Raw genomic sequence first — 15560 nt, 5'->3', positions numbered from 1 at the left:
TGCTGAGGCGGTGGAAGGCCTGTCCGCGGGTTGGCAGGCTTTAGCTCTTCTTCCGTTGTTTCTTGGTGCAGGTTTGTAAGTGAAACTGGGGCGGTGTCTGGCGAGGCGTAGGAGGGTTATAAACGGTTACAGTGGGGCGCAGCGATGGGAGCAGCGTGGTTTAGTCTGCGCAACGGGTGTCTCTGTCGTCGCTCTCGGGTGGGCTGGAGCTAGCGATGGTGATTTCCCAACTGAGAGAGAGTGCGCTGCCCTGAGAACTGAATAATTAAGCTTAAAGCATTGAGCCTGGTCACGCTTCCAGGCCTCGGGATTGTTACAGATAGGAGAACTGACTTCCCAGGCTTCTCTAGGCTTAACCCTAATTAAAACAGAAGCAACTGCTGTGAGCAGTGTACAGACGTGCCGTTGTAAACAACCCGGTTGGAGCGTAACTGCTTGGGTAGATGCTTGGAGCCAACAGGTAGAGATGGTGTGGTGTATGTTTACTACAACTTCTGAAAACTCATTTTCCTTAAATCCTAGTTCCTAGGTGATGTCTGGGAACATTGCAGACAAAGGTGGTCTCCTGTGCTATAAAATCCTTTTCTCCATTTGTATTTTTATCTGTAAAGCATGATTAAAATACCTGTGTCATTTACAGGCATGTTCAGATATTTTAATTTACGTGTAGTCAATCAAGATGTTTATTGATTTCTGTTACTTAAGGGTGAGGAATTAAGGGGGGTATGTGTTTCTCACTGAACAGTTGTCCGGTTTATCTTTTATTGATCACACGATGCTTGTCCTGTCTTACAGAAACTTGCACGGCACCTGAGGTAGGGTGCAAATAACACCACCAGTAGCGCTTGTGGCTTGTGTCCTGGGACGTGCACAAAAGGCACTTGTGTTCTGTGGGAGTTGGAACACGTTGAGCCAAATGATGTCATTACTCCATTAAAAACTTTCTCAGTTGCTACAAGTATGCATTTGGCTGCTTTACGTTCTTTTCAATGTGAAGTTTTAATTTTCACGTGCTTGGTGTAGAGATGTCATTCTGAGGTGTCGTGATATTTTTTTTTTGTAAAGTCAAGGCTAGAGAGCATCAAGTAGATACAGAAAGTGAAAGGACATATTGTAGGGGAGAGAATAAAAAGGTCAGGGTGATGCAGGGATGAAAAAAAAGTGGTTTGGGAGGACCAGGAGGTAGGTGTGTCAGTATTACGTATATTTTCTAGTAAATCAGGTGTTCCTGATCCTCCTGCTCTTTGAAGCAGACCAAAGCATCGTACTAGTTGTGTTTGAAAGATGGCATCCTGCACGTTCTCTGAATTTTGTAGACTCCTTATTTGGTTTAGTTTGCTTCCTTTACACGTAAAGTTGTCGCTGTTCCCGTTGGATGCAGTGAACTCACTGGAAATGAATTCGTTTTTATCATACGTACGGTGCCCGCCGTGGATTGCGCTCTAGGCCCCGCTTAGATATGATAGCAGAAGGGCTGGGTGATGTTAATGCAGATGGTATCGATGCTCTTCCCCTTGCAAACTTGGGAGAGTAGTTTGATGGGGTGTGAGGCGTTTGGTCCTTTCGCCCCCATCTCCATCGGGTGAGGATGCATGCTTTACAGTCCGAGTTTGCCGTGATTAAGTTAAACGTAGAAGGTCGATGGTCAGCTACTGCACTGCTACAGGCCCACGAGAGTAGTTTTGTCAAGGTAACCCCTGTTTCGGGATTCATTTCTCTAATGGTTGTAAAGAGAAAGTTTCTCATTTACTACCAATTGCCTTAAAAGGGTAAGTGTGATTTTCAGAGCTACCTGGGGACGCGGGATGCGCTTTTTCTCTCCCCTGCGTGAATTACTTTGTCACAGGAGATTCACGTGGCGATGAAAAATCAAATCTGTGAATGGTGGTGGTTGTGACATGGTGCAATTTGCCAATTACAGGCCTATAGTGTGTTTTGGTTTTTTTTCCTTAAACCACGGTTTCAAGAGCCTGAAACTCACCTTGTACGTGTCACTGCAAACAAATGTCGTGGCCAGGAGGAAACGTCCTGCTTGCTGGTTTTCGGTATAACGTACCCTACTTCGTCAAACGACCTGAACATTAAAACTTTTCCCCATGTAAAAGCGACAAAACTGGGGGGTTCTTTTCCCTGATATGAGGGGTTCCGCTAGTAGAATTAAGCGTGCGACCGTGTTTGGTTATATTTGGGTACACGCTCACCTCATTTGCATTGTTTGCCACCCGGAAATGAGCCGGACAGCTAGGAGGGTCGTTACCAGTATGGCGAAACCGCATCTCGGTGAACTTCGGTGTCTGAAAGTGTCAGGGCAGTTTAAACCACGATGTGTAGCCGAGGGCTGGCGGGACCAGATTATCTCCTTGAAACACAGATTCCCTTACTGTCTGTGTTCTGAGGGTGGGCGACTCAAAAAATTTGTCCTGCTTTTCCGTGAGCATCCAGTAATTTTGAACCTGAGATTCCACTTCTATTTCAAAATGTGTAAGCAACAAAATTGATTATTTTTTTTAAACCCATTATGTGCCACCAAATACCTCCACAATAGGCTAGCCCAGAAGCCTAATCAGGAGGCTTACCTGTGTCTGCTGGGGCTTAACAACAACTCTGCTGGTCTTTAGGCCAGAGTGAGGTGTTGGAAAGTACAGCGGTCCTTGGGGCTGGGAACACGGCCTTGTGCCTGCAAATCTGTATCCCTGATAGGATATAATGGTCGCCTAGGGAAGGTTGAGTTTGCAGTTTAGTATCTATCGGGTGTGTGTTATTTATGCAAACAGAGGTGATGGGCTTGGCTGCTGCTGAGGCGGGGTGTTCACTGGACATTTCAGTGAGCCTGGTTTTGGATGATGGTTTACTGCAGTGCTGGTGATTCAAACCAGGGCTCAGATATTACTGAAAACCCTCCCCCTGTTTTGTTTCGGCTTAATATGAGATTTGACCGTTCCCTCGTAAAGCATTTTACTTTGGTGAAATTGCTTGATTTGTGACTGGGCTGGGTAGATTAACCTTAAACTTGGAATGATGTTTAGTGGTTGTGATTTGTTTAAAAAGAAATACGTAAAACTTAATTTTCTTTTTCATGTTCGTTTAAACAGTCGGTTGGGAACAAGCGGTCGGTCTTGTGTGAAGTGACGTGCTTCTGCTTATATCAGCTTACATGAAAACTTCATCTTTCTTAAAAACACAGAAACACTTTCTTTCCTCCTTTTTGGTAAATGTACTTTTGTCCGTCTGACAATCTTTACCTCTCGGTGTATATTATTTTATTCTGAATAGAACTTTGAAGATGTATACTTTTCATAGGTAAGGAAGAGCCAGGCTAGACATGAGAACCTTAGCATGTTTTGTATTTAGTTTTTGGTTGTTTGCTTGGCTTTTTTATGTGGTCAGCAGCGTAGCTGAGGTAACTGCAGAGAATGGTATGAGGAAGTATATCAGACATAATGCTAAAGAATTTTTAGAAATTTAGAAATTTGTGTCTAAATTTACATTTGATGTTTTAAAGCACAGATTTACATGTGCTGTTTTCAAATTGTAGCATGTTTGCTTCTGAAAAAAATGATCCAAAAGGCTGCTGGGGGGAACTGAGGAGGAATCTGTTGAGATTTGGTCTAAGCGGTCGGGGTGGTGCAGGGCTTTTGATTACGCTTGTTGTTAGGCTTTTGGTTAATGGAAGCTTGTCCCCAGCAAGTTCGTTTGAAGTCAAAGTCTTGTGGCTTCTGCTGTTGGAGAATTAATCTTGAAGAATGAATGTCTGTTTTGGTTCTGATACGAAGTGTCTCCAACTCATGCTGTTGTTTGGGTGTACCAATTTGAGGTTAATGAAAACAAGGAAAAACGGGGCATTTACAAATACCTTATCTGAGGGCACAGTCTGATAAACTTTTCTTTTGGCAGCAGTATTGGTTTAAACCACTCCTGCTGCTTTCCATTCCCATGCTGTCGTCCTTGGTCTGTGTTGGTAAAATATGTTGTGGGCCTGTGTCATAACTGGAGTTACGAGTTTCTGGATTAAAAATAACTCCCGGAAGAGATTGTATTATTTCTGGTCTTGATCGGTACCCCTGCTGGTTTACTGCCCCGCTTTGAAACCAGTTGAGGAAGAAAGGGGAGGGAGGGTGGTAGAGACCTTGCACTCTTTAACCAGCTACTGCTATGTGTACTTTCCAGTTTCAGTTTCTAGTACTGTGGTACATCTCTTACTTATAAGACCCCTTAAAATCCAGTTCTGTACGTTTTCTTCACTCTGAGTCTTTAATCCTGTTGCAAAGTGTTACATTGGTGGATAGGAAGCAGCCCTGAGGAGGAGGATTTAGGGGTACTGGGGGATGAAAAGCTGAACGTGAGCCGGCAGTGTGTGCTGGCAGCCCAGAAAACCAACCGTCTCCTGGGCTGTATCCAGAGCAGCATGGCCAGCAGGTCGAGGGAGGGGATTCTGCCCCTGTACTCTGCTCTGGTGAGACCCCACCTGGAGTGCTGCGTCCAGCTGTGGAGCCCTCAACATTGGAAGGATACAGCCGGGTTGGAGCGAGTCCAGAGGAGGCCATGAAGATGCTCCGAGGGCTGGAGCACCTCTGCTATGGGGACAGGCTGAGAGAGTTGGGCTTGTTCAGCCTGGAGAAGAGAAGGCTCCGGGGAGACCTTATAGCACCTTCCAGTGCCTGAAGGGGCTACAAGGGAGCTGGGGGGGACTTTTTACAAGGGCCTGTAGTGACAGGACAAGGGGTAATGGGTTTAAATTGAAAGCAGAGATTTAGGTTGGATATCAGGAAGAAATTCTTCCTGGAGAGGGTGGGGGGGCACTGGGACAGGTTGCCCAGAGAAGCTGTGGATGCCCCATCCCTGGAAGTGTCCAAGGCCAGGCTGGATGAGGCTTGGAGCAACCTGGTCTAGTGGAAGGTGTCCCTGCCCATGGCAGGGGGGTTGGAACTGGATGGGCTTTAAGGTCCCTTCCAACCCAAACCATTCTATGATTTGCATGTTGTGCTTTAATTAGGATAGAATATGAGTATAATTCTCCAGTAGAGTCCCTATGGTACCTCTGATTTTTTAGACTACTGGTGTATATGCATGTTTGCATTAAAATTGAGAAGCCCTATTCTGAACGAGGCACCCTGTTATGGGTTTCAAAGCAACACAGAACCAAAAAGACAAATTATGCTCAGTCTGAAATAAGCAGCAGGCGAATTAGAGGTTTGGATGGGCAAGAGAATGAGGCAGTGCTGCTTGACGGTAAGGGCTCATTGTGCTAGCTTCTCATGTTCTCTTTACGGTAGACATCCTGGGAGCAAGAATTTCTGGAGGAGACAAGTAAGTGCATTTTGCAGGTGTTACAGGGAACCCTTCAAACCTAGGGATGGTCTTCGAGAAAGCACGGAGGTGCTTGTTTGAAAATCGAATACAAATGCTTCTCTTTCTTTGTATAAAGACATCTGAGCACTTGAAACCCTCTTGGAATACCTCAGTGAAAACGGGCCTTGTTAATGTGACGAGTCTCAGTTTGAGCTTTTTCTTGCAGTGAGTGCAATTATTTCTGCTTCCTTCTGACAGACCAAAGAGAACGCTGTACAGTAAGAAGTATGGAGTGGACCTCATCCGATACACACATGCTGCCAACACTGTCGTGTACAGCTCCAACAAAATAGATGGTAAGTGATTGAGCATATTTAAACTTCTTACGCTTTAAACTTCATGCCTGGATAAATACCTCTAAAGAACTGGGAAAAAATTGGAGCAACTTTTCAGGGATAAACACGCTGTCAGAGACAGAAGAATTAATGCTCAACTCTAATGCACAACCTGGTGATGCTCCCTCGAGCGTGCTGACGTGAGTTCTGTTCGTTGCTGCAGTATCTAGGGGATTAAACATTGTTAGTGCAATAAAAGTTTGGTTCTGGATGCAGCAGTTTGTTGTCTGGTACCAGAGCCATCAGCTACCTCTGTGCCTTAATTTCTCACACGTGAGTGAGGTAGAAGGAAGATGTGGCTGAAAGGTGGGCTAAACACCGTAGCTCTGTCTGGTACACCCACAAGCCAGCTGCAAAGGAAAGCAATGTTTTTCCCTTCTCCGTACACAGCGGAGAGGGCAGGAAGTTCAGGTAGCTCAGCAGATCACTAGCCAGGCTGGGGGGAGGTCACAGAGCTCTTCTGAGACTGGCTTTGCTTCTCTTCATCTGTTTTTTCCATGGAATAGGCAAACCCTCCATTTCCATGCCATTTCTTCTCAGTCAGTGTCTGTGATAGCTACACTCTGCAAATTGGTGACAGCAAAGGGCTTCCAGACCTTCGCCGCAGGCCCTATTAATGTGTTTGAGAGTAATTTAAAACTCAGGAACTGGCGCAGAGAGGCACATTAGTTCTTCTACTGGACGATGTTTCAGAAGGTTGGAAACATCTAGTGTTCGTTTCACGTTTTGTCTCAATGTTGTGCGTGGTAGCCAGTGTCTGAAGAGTTTTTCAGTGAACGAGTCACGGCACAGCAGATTTTAAATGGGTTTTAATCATCATGATTTCTGGCATAGTGGGTTGGGTTTTGGTTTTCCTTTGCAGAGATGGAACTTGACAGTAGAGATACCGGTGCTTTGCGGTGTTTCCCAGGTTACTTGAGGAATTTGAGTGGATTTAGAGCAGATGGAAGTGAAGAGTTGGGAAGTCAGGTTGAACTAAAGCAAGCTGGGCCTGAAACTAGAGGAGCAAGGAAGGTTCCGGCGGAATTTGGTTTAGTGGTGCAATGTGACTGGAAGCACTTGCCTTTTCAGTCTGTTTCACAGCTTATTTTATTTTATTTACTAAGTGCTTTGTTATGTCACATTTCTGACGGCTGTTACTGAATTTCCAATTAATTAACAGTTTAATGAACCAGTTTTAAGGCCATTTTGAGTTGAGTTTTTGTTTATAAGCACTGGTAAGTCTTTGAGGAACCGAAACTTAAAGGTCTTCATTCTACAGGGTAGCATTATGATAAATACTTTGTTAGAAGAAAAGAAAAAGAATGTGAAAGTATTTGCTGTTACAAACCATAAGCCTAATAAAACCGGCAGCATGTTCTGTAGAGGTCCAGGTACTCTAATCCCTAATGCAGTCTTGGGCCAGGTGTGTTGTATTTAACCAGTTAATGCAGTTACTGGGAGGGAAAATGAACCCAGGAACATGTTATAGGAGGGCTGGCGCTTGCTCCCAATCATTTTGTACGTTGGAGTTGCAACCGATCCACTTCTGAAGATTTCCTCCTGACCTTTGGACCTCGTTCCTCGTGCCTGATTCCAGGCTGAGGTAGTAGTTTGTACAGTTTGAGGGTCTATGATACCACCCGGTACAGGAGATAACTGTACAGGCCACTGCCTTGCCTGGGACAGAGCGCTGCCAACAGGAAGGATCACAAGGGATCACAGTTCCCCAGTGCTTCCTCCCTAGCAAAGGAAGATGAAGTTCTGCCTGGATACTTTGGGAATCAGGTAATGACAGTTCTTGCAGGAAAAACTAAAGATGTATCTAAACAGGCGTGCTTGAAGTGTATCGGTTCTAGCCACGACGGGATGTGACACTGGTGTTGGGGATTGATGTTTTGGATAGTCACCTGGGGTCACTCAGACCCCATTGAAATGGTGTGTCACCAGCAGCATGTTTCCAGCTTCATCAGTCAGCTTGACTTTGCTTGTCCAATCCTAGAGGGCGGTCTAGAACTCTGACCTCAGCTTGATGTGAAACCTCAGGCAAAAATGGTAACCTGGGCATTTTTTCCCCCACAGAAACCAATTTTTTCCTGAGTGAGCCTTTCAGAAATCCCTGAACACTGCAGCACTTACAAGTGTTAAAACGCTTTGTGGATATTGTGTCCTGTTGGCTCTTGTTCTTCTGAGGCAAAAGTGAAAATGTCCTTTTTCCGTGGAGCCTCGGTAGGACTTGTAACAGCAGCACCGTCTCTTGGCACTGTGTGATGCTGGTGCCTGATACCAATCTCTCCTGTCCGGCCATGGCTTAAACTAGTGTCCTCCAGCTAGCGTCAGAGGGATTTTTCTGCTGCTTTCACGTATCAGACGTTTAACTTGTGCTCTTCCCGTTTCATCACTCAGCTGGATAAAGATTAAAAAGTGTCTTCTGAGTTTTAGTAATTGGTTTCCTCTTCTAAGGGTTTATTTTAATCTTGGGAGGAAGTCTTCCCAGCATCTTCCAAAATTCAGGGCTACTCTTGGCGTGTTCATCTGTTCTCAAGTTGCAGTTGTGGTGCTGCTCTGATTTAGTCAGTATATTTTTAAGGTTGCTCTAAGTGGACTAAGCTGTAGATTACTCCTGCCCTCCTTTTAAAGTTTAGCTGCTCAAAGTGCAGGGAATGTGTTAAGCTGTTGATTGTCAGAGTAAAACGAGAGAGATTTGCTACTTTATCATGGTCTTGTCCTGCCTTTGAAGTTCATGGGTTTTATTTTCTCTTGGACTAAATGCTGGAATTGGCACATTTCCTTTGCTCACTGTTTAGTTGGAGGCTTATTTGCTGGATGTAAGACAGCAAGATTCATGCTGTATAGCAACAAAAAAGTGGTAGGATCAACTTTGTAAATGCGATACTCTCAATGTTATGAGAATGATGGAATAAAACCTACTGGTACTTAAGTTTGAGCAACTTTGAAATTAACTTGCATAGATCACATGACGGTTTGCCTTTAAGATGTAATATGACTTCAGGCTGTGGGAAGTATCTTTCCTGGTGCTTGTGATTTTCAGTTCCACCTTGGAAGTCAAGTTGCTTTGTGTCCATTTCTAACTTGATTGTGTTTCAGGGCCTGAGTTGAAATGACGAGACGTACTCACTGTGGCAAGATTGCTGTTGCTGTAGGGAGTAGTTTTAGCGTGTCAGCACTTTTAGATAACATTGGGTTTATGGTATAATAAAGCTTACGGTCTGTTTATGGTTTCAGATACAATCCGATACCTCTCCCTGCACGACAACAAATACATTCGCTATTTCCCGGGGCATACGAAAAGGTAAGATGTGGCTTGGGGAGAGTACAGGCCAAGCTGAAACAGTGATCGCGACGAGCTTGAGTTCTGCTGCGCTCAGCTCACTCTGGCCTTTGTTTTGTAGAACTGTTCGCGGCCGTCACGAGCTTGTACGCGGTGGTTGGGGTGGGACGCGCTTCTGTTGTGTCTCTGATGCGTGTGGTGGTCTGTGTTGCAGAGTGGTTGCTCTTTCGATGTCTCCAGTGGATGATACTTTTATTTCTGGATCCCTGGATAAAACTATTCGGCTTTGGGATCTCCGCTCTCCAAATTGCCAGGTAGGATATCAAATTCCTGTGCGTAGCGTGTTGCGTTTTCAGGTAGAAGGATGAAAAACGGACACGTACTTGTTACAGAACAAAACTACTGCCAGAAATGTGTGCTGCTGGTGTAGTGTTGGCACTTTCCTGGAACGCTGAAGGAGCCTTGATCACAAATGTCTGTGAAGTGTGTGTTGCATTGTGTAACAGCACTCGCTTTCACCTGTCTCTGCTGGAGAGGTGCTGGCGAGAGCAAGAACTAACACCCACGGCTGATGAATCAGGAGCAGAGCTGGGTGTTCGCAGCTGCTTCAGGCTCCTGCCTCGGTGCAGAGAGTGTTCTGTCAGCCTGCCTCTCTCCTGGGGTGGGAATGGCAGCAGAAGGGGCACTGGGAGATGCGTTTTATTGCAGTGTTTATAGTGTGCTTGTATTTAAAATTGATGCCTTAATGCAATTAAATTTGATGAAGAAACTGATGGTCTAAAGTAACGCACGAGTCGTATGGCCGTGCCGCCTCCTTGCGTCACTTTTGGTGTTCATCAGACCTGTTTGGGAGCAGATTTAACTTTCTAGCAAAGCAAAACCCTGCTTGGCTTTATTTATTTTACTGGAATAGTTTACTTTTTTCAGTGGAAGAAGGTTTGTGTGGGCTGGGAAAAGTACTGGAGCTGGCAGTAGGGGCAGGAATGAAAAATACAGGAGTAAAATCTCTGCCTTTTACTGGTGTTCTGTTCCTGCATCTGGACATGTAGTGTTGTGCTTTCATGTTTTCCCATCTCACTGGGACCATTTTGCATGTGAGAGAGGGTTTTTTACTTATTCCAGATGATGTAAGTGTAAATGCAAAAGGAAGAGAAGGTTATATTTGTTAAAAAAATGGTTTTATCTGTCTTAAATCCACGTGCTTTCTGACAAGAAAGCTTAATTTTGCCTTTCTCTGAGAGCATGCCTTTAAGGCCAGGGTGCGAGTGTCCCTTGGGACAAATCTCGGAGTCACTGCAGATGAGATAGGGTTGTGAATTCAGCAGCAGTTCTGTGATTTATGCCGATGCCTGAAGCTGCAGGAATGGCTAAACGAGGACTGGTAACTGGCAGCTGCACCCAGCAAAGGCTGGGAAACGGGTTGAGGTGTTGGTTGTAATTTTCTGTGTGCCCATGAGATGGCAGCCGTGGTGCCCACCCTTCGGGGCTGACCCGGCAAACCCGGCTGCCTTGGGAAAGGGAGGGAGGTAGTAAAGCCTCTAGACTTCTCTAGAGACGAGCGGCATGTCAGGGATGCAGAAATTTCTTCGCTGTATTGCTGATGTAATCAAAGATGTGCTTTATTATGTGCATACAGTTCATAAAGACATTTGACTAATGCTCACAGACCTGCCAGTCAGGGTGCAGAAGGTTCTAGATCTTGTTGGCTTTTACCAAATTTCTCAAGTCTTTTCTACTAACTGAGATAAGGAAAAGTCAACATTAAAACTAAGCATTGATAGTAATCTCTCAATTTTAATACGTAAGGTCTGTTGGCTTCCAGAACGTGTGTAGGTTTTTTAAACAGGTAGGGGAAGTGGTGTGTGCTGGAGCTGTTTCTACTTGCTCTCAAAATATTTCCCCCCCCAACTGTAATCGGTAGTGTTGCTGGCAGTCCCAGCAGCAGCGTCCTGTGGTGCTGTATGGTTTGGTGGTTAATACAGCCACGTCGTCCTCCCTTCTCTGGGTCCTTTTTGAGCGGGTGACCGCTCGAATGAGCTCTTGATTGGTTCTGATGTGAACTTTGTCGTTGCAGCAAAGTGGAAGCTCTGTGTGCTGAGCTGAAGTAGTCAGGGTTGCTTTTGAGAAGCTGAATTCTGAACCTCTGTAAAACCTCAATCTTTACAACTGAAATTCACTTGTTCCACCTGTAAGCTGCTGTCCTGCTTGCCCTGGGCTCGCAGGGTGGTGGTAGAAATGCGAGCATCAGCTTTGCAAAAGAATTTGAGCTTCTTCTGTTTTGTAGGGTTTAATGCATCTCCAGGGGAAGCCTGTGTGTTCTTTTGACCCAGAAGGGTTGATTTTTGCTGCCGGAGTCAATTCTGAAATGGTGAAGCTTTACGATCTCCGTTCTTTTGACAAGGTGAGCTATCCTAACTTCTCTTCTCCAGCTTTTCAACTTGCAAGGAGTGGTGTAAACTCGCAGCTTACTGTCTGGGGTGCCCACGTCGCACCTAGAGAGTTTTTGGCAAGTACGCGTCTCGCAGACAGAGGGGTACGTGCTGTCACCAGATCCTGAAACCCACCCTTGAGCCAACGTGAAAGTTTACTGCCGCTAACTCTAACCTGCTAAACTTCTAAACTGTTAAACTTGTAACTTCTGTTTAGGCTTTTTGTAGTTGTTGGGTTTTCATGGGGTTTGATTTGGTTTTGGTGTAGTTGGTTTGAGGTGGTTGTTTTTAATGCCTTGCTGCGGATTCGGGAAGAACCCTGGCAAAGATGGAGCCGGGGTTATCGGAAAGGATGGATGTTTCAAAGGAAACTGTAATTGGGTGGGCAGCTGACCTGGCAAAGCACTGAGCAGAGTTAGTTCCCTGGTTTTCAGAATGTCAGGGGACAATAGGCTGGCTCAGGCTGGCTCTTTAACTTCTCTTAGCAGCCGTGTTTGAAATCTTCACCCTGCCCTGAATTAATTTCCGCTGCTGAATGTGGTAGAGTGCGGGACTGTCGGGTATTGAAACACCCTACTTAAGCTCATTTTTGCAATGGAAACTATGGGTTCATACTTTGGAACTCACCCCACGCGGTGCTGTGTTTTTGCCGTGACACTTCCTGTTGGTATCTTGGGACTAAGGCTTTTCTTTTGAGAAATCTTCAGCTTTTTCCTGAGCTGAGGTTCAAAGTAGCCTCTTGTAGCAATGCATACAGAGCCAACGTCGTATCTCCCTTTTTTTTAATTTGAAGGGGCCATTTGCTACGTTTAAGATGCAGTACGATCGAACATGCGAGTGGACGGGCCTGAAGTTCAGCAACGATGGCAAACTCATCCTCATATCGACCAATGGCGGGTTCATTCGACTGATCGATGCCTTTAAAGGAGCTGTCCTGCATACGTTTGGGGTGAGCCTCTTGCCCGTGCTACCTGCTCAGTGTTAGCTCTGGGAGCAGGCGCCCTTGGTTGCAGGGACGTGCTCTCCTACGTGTTCCCCTCTTTTGTGCCGCAGGGTTATAACAACAGCAAGGCGGTCACGCTGGAGGCGTCCTTCACGCCCGACTCTCAGTTCATCATGATAGGTAAGATGATGATTCTGGAAAGAATCTCAGCGCTCTGCAATGAAATGCCTTATGCAGAACTCAAGTTGTGCGTGTCGGGAAGCAGAATGTGTTTAGAAACAGTCGAACCATCGTAATGCGTGGAGGTCTGTCACATAATTTGTCAGTGACCCTCGCCCTGCGGCCAGGACGTGCTCTTGCGCTGCCGCCAAAGCGTTTTGGGGCTGTGTGTTGCATCCTGCTCTCCATCACTGAATGAGCAAGGCTGGCTGTGCTTGGGCGATTGCTCTTGTAGCCTGCTGTGTTTGTACACCTCTCAGGGACGTTCCTGCACGGGCGACGTGCTGGGGCAGCTGCGTTTTGGTCACGTGGTGCTTGTAAATACCCGTGTCTGTGGGACAAGCCCTGCTTAACCCCTGATAGAAGCAGTAGGCATTAGCCTGATGGCTCCCAGCATGGTTCCTCTGGCCCAGGCCTCTTTCTCACCCCCTCCACGAGGGATTCGAGTGAAGTGGGTGGCAAAAAGCAGCTGCAGCTCCTGCAAAGCCTGGAGCTGCAGGTTGGGCACCCCAGGGTAAGTGCTTCGGCCGCTCTGCTGCCCAACAGGACCCCTGAACACAAGTCGGAGTCATTTGTGTGGTGTTGCCCTCTCCTAGAGGGCCATCTCCTCTCCTCCTTTCTTGTTGTAGTTATTTGGTACATCAAGTATGTTTAAGTTTCTGGAGGTTGGTATGCTGGTCCTCATTTTTTCTGGATGAGGGATGGTCTTGGCAAAACTATGATTTTTATTCTGGCTGACAGCTTCCTCATTGCAGAGAAAGCGGGGGACGGAGCGGGGTGGTTCTTTGTTTAGTTTGCCTCTGCAGGGCACTTTATTGCACTTGATTACCTTCCTGTTGTGCCCTTCCAAATGAAAGCTGTAGTGGAAGATGTTGCAAAACACTTCTGTTAAGTGTTTACACGGGGTTAAGTTGTAACTTGCGCTTCTTAATTTTTCCTCCCTGAAAGGCTGTACGTATAAATACAGAGCAGAAGACAATTCCTTGTGTTTTCGTTAGGAATCCTGACTAAAATGAGACTCAAGCAGAACTGAATTATAGAAGTGTTACTTGCCCGGCCTCAGAGTTTGCCAAATGCCATTTTGAAGTGAAAAACCTGTCGAGATTGCAGCAACGTGGACACTTGACGCCTCCAGTGAAGTGTCTGGTGTTGGGCGCAGTGCTGTGACATGTGGTTACCCCCAGTGGTAAAGCCTTTGATTTGATTCTGTGCCTACCAAGTGAACTAGTTCATCTCCTCCTGTGCCTGAACTGAGCACTTGTGTGAGCAGTGACGCTTTGGCCAAGATTTGGCCTCTCGCTCAGCAGTGCAGGCCTTGCCTCTGAAGGTGGATGATGTCAGCTCTCCTTTTCCACTGGGTGACCGTAGTTGTCAAACCTCTCTGCCAGAACAGCACTGGGCTGCGGTGCAGAGCTGGGACTCTGCAGTGCAGAGATACAAATCCGCTGTTGGATACGGGTGTGTAACCTCCAGTGATGCTTTCCAAATGCCCGAGTGAGACTTGGAGGATTTAAAAGGTTAAGCTCTGAAGACGAGGCATGCTTGCTCCAGTCCTCGGACAGAAAAGGTTATGGACGTCATTTTCTCTGCTGGCCTCTCCAACATATCTTCCATATCTTGTTTTCCATTCCTGCCTGCAGGTTCGGAGGATGGGAAGATTCATGTCTGGAATGGGGAAAGCGGGATGAAGGTGGCTGTGTTGGATGGGAAACACACAGGTCCTATAACCTGTCTGCAGTTCAATCCAAAATTCATGACTTTTGCTAGCGCATGTTCCAATATGGTAAGGAAGGTGTTCTGAGTTTGATGAGGTGCTGACCCTCGTAGAAACAAATCCGAGGAGGCTTAGCGCCACTGCTGGGCATCTCCTTGGGCTCTGCTGAGAGCCAGGTCCCCATCTGTCCCACCTCGATTGCGCCTTACCTGGCCAGGTCGATACGTGGGGCAGCACGCCTGGCAAGCCAGCGTGGGCACACACAAAAGCAGAGCAGTGATTGAACTGTGCATGCAGAAGTAAGAGTTCTTTAGCTCGGTGTACTCAGCTGGTGGGTTTGGGTTGTGTACGACTGGCTTGCTCTGGAGAACGTTGCCATGCAAACCAGGCCTGTGTGAGCAAGGATCGTAACCTTAAAGTGCTGGGGGGGCGTTGGTAGTCTGCGTGTGCGCTTATAGAAGGTGGCAGTGATCAGCTCCTACCGTGTGCTGCGTTCTGCTCTGTCAAAGATCATAGAATCATAGAATGGTTTGGGTTGGAAGGGACCTTAAAGATCATCTAGTTCCAACCCCCCTGCCATGGGCAGGGACACCTTCCACTAGACCAGGTTGCTCAAAGCCACATCCAGCCTGGCCTTGAAGACAGCCAGGGATGGGGCATCCACAGCATCTCTGGGCAACCTGTCCCAGTGCCTCACTACCCTCTCTGTGAAGAATTTCTTCCTGATATCTAATCTAACCCTCCCTGATTTCAATTTATACCCATTACCCCTTGTCCTGTCACTACAGGCCCTTGTAAAAAGTCCTCTCCCAGTACCCTTGTAGGCCCCCTTCAGATACTGGAAAGCTGCAATGAGGTCTCCTCGGAGCCTCCTCTTCTCCAGGCTGAACAAGCCCAATGCTCGCAGCCTTTCGTCATAGGAGAGGTGCTCCAGCCCTCTGAGCATCTTCGTGGCCTCCTCTGGACTCGCTCCAAGTGGTCAATATCCTTCTGACGTTGAGGGCTCCACAGCTGGACGCAGCACTCCAGGTGGGGTCTCACCAGAGCAGAGTACAGGGGCAGAATCACCTCCCTTGACCTGCTGGCCACACTTCTCTGGATACAGCCCAGGATACGGTTGGCCTTCTGGGCCGCCAGCACACACAGCCAGCTTATGTTCGTTCTTTCCTCTTTTGTAGGCCTTCTGGTTGCCAACCATCGACGACTAATCCCTCTGCTGCAGCTGCTGTCCGACTTCCACACTGCTAACAGCAGCACGTGGGTCTCTTAGACTGTGTTCCTGTTCCTGCACATGTTTCCA

General features: G+C 46.8%; 1 protein-coding gene across 1 annotated transcript; it reads left to right on the top strand.

Moving 5' to 3' along the window:
• Window positions 1–5273: 5273 nt before the first annotated feature.
• On the top strand, window positions 5274–15515 carry WDR82 (WD repeat domain 82; the record flags this gene model as incomplete). The annotated part of the gene is made up of 9 exons (XM_010151257.1): window positions 5274–5307; window positions 5548–5645; window positions 8910–8976; window positions 9170–9269; window positions 11240–11356; window positions 12178–12333; window positions 12438–12507; window positions 14187–14329; window positions 15439–15515. Coding segments are annotated over 9 exons (815 nt in total), but the record flags the coding sequence as incomplete, so codon positions are not given.
• Window positions 15516–15560: the final 45 nt, after the last annotated feature.

The sequence above is a fragment of the Eurypyga helias genome, unplaced genomic scaffold, assembly GCF_000690775.1.
Source record: "Eurypyga helias isolate BGI_N326 unplaced genomic scaffold, ASM69077v1 scaffold40524, whole genome shotgun sequence".
NCBI lineage: Eukaryota > Metazoa > Chordata > Aves > Eurypygiformes > Eurypygidae > Eurypyga > Eurypyga helias.
This window is presented reverse-complemented; position numbering and strand designations above follow the sequence as displayed.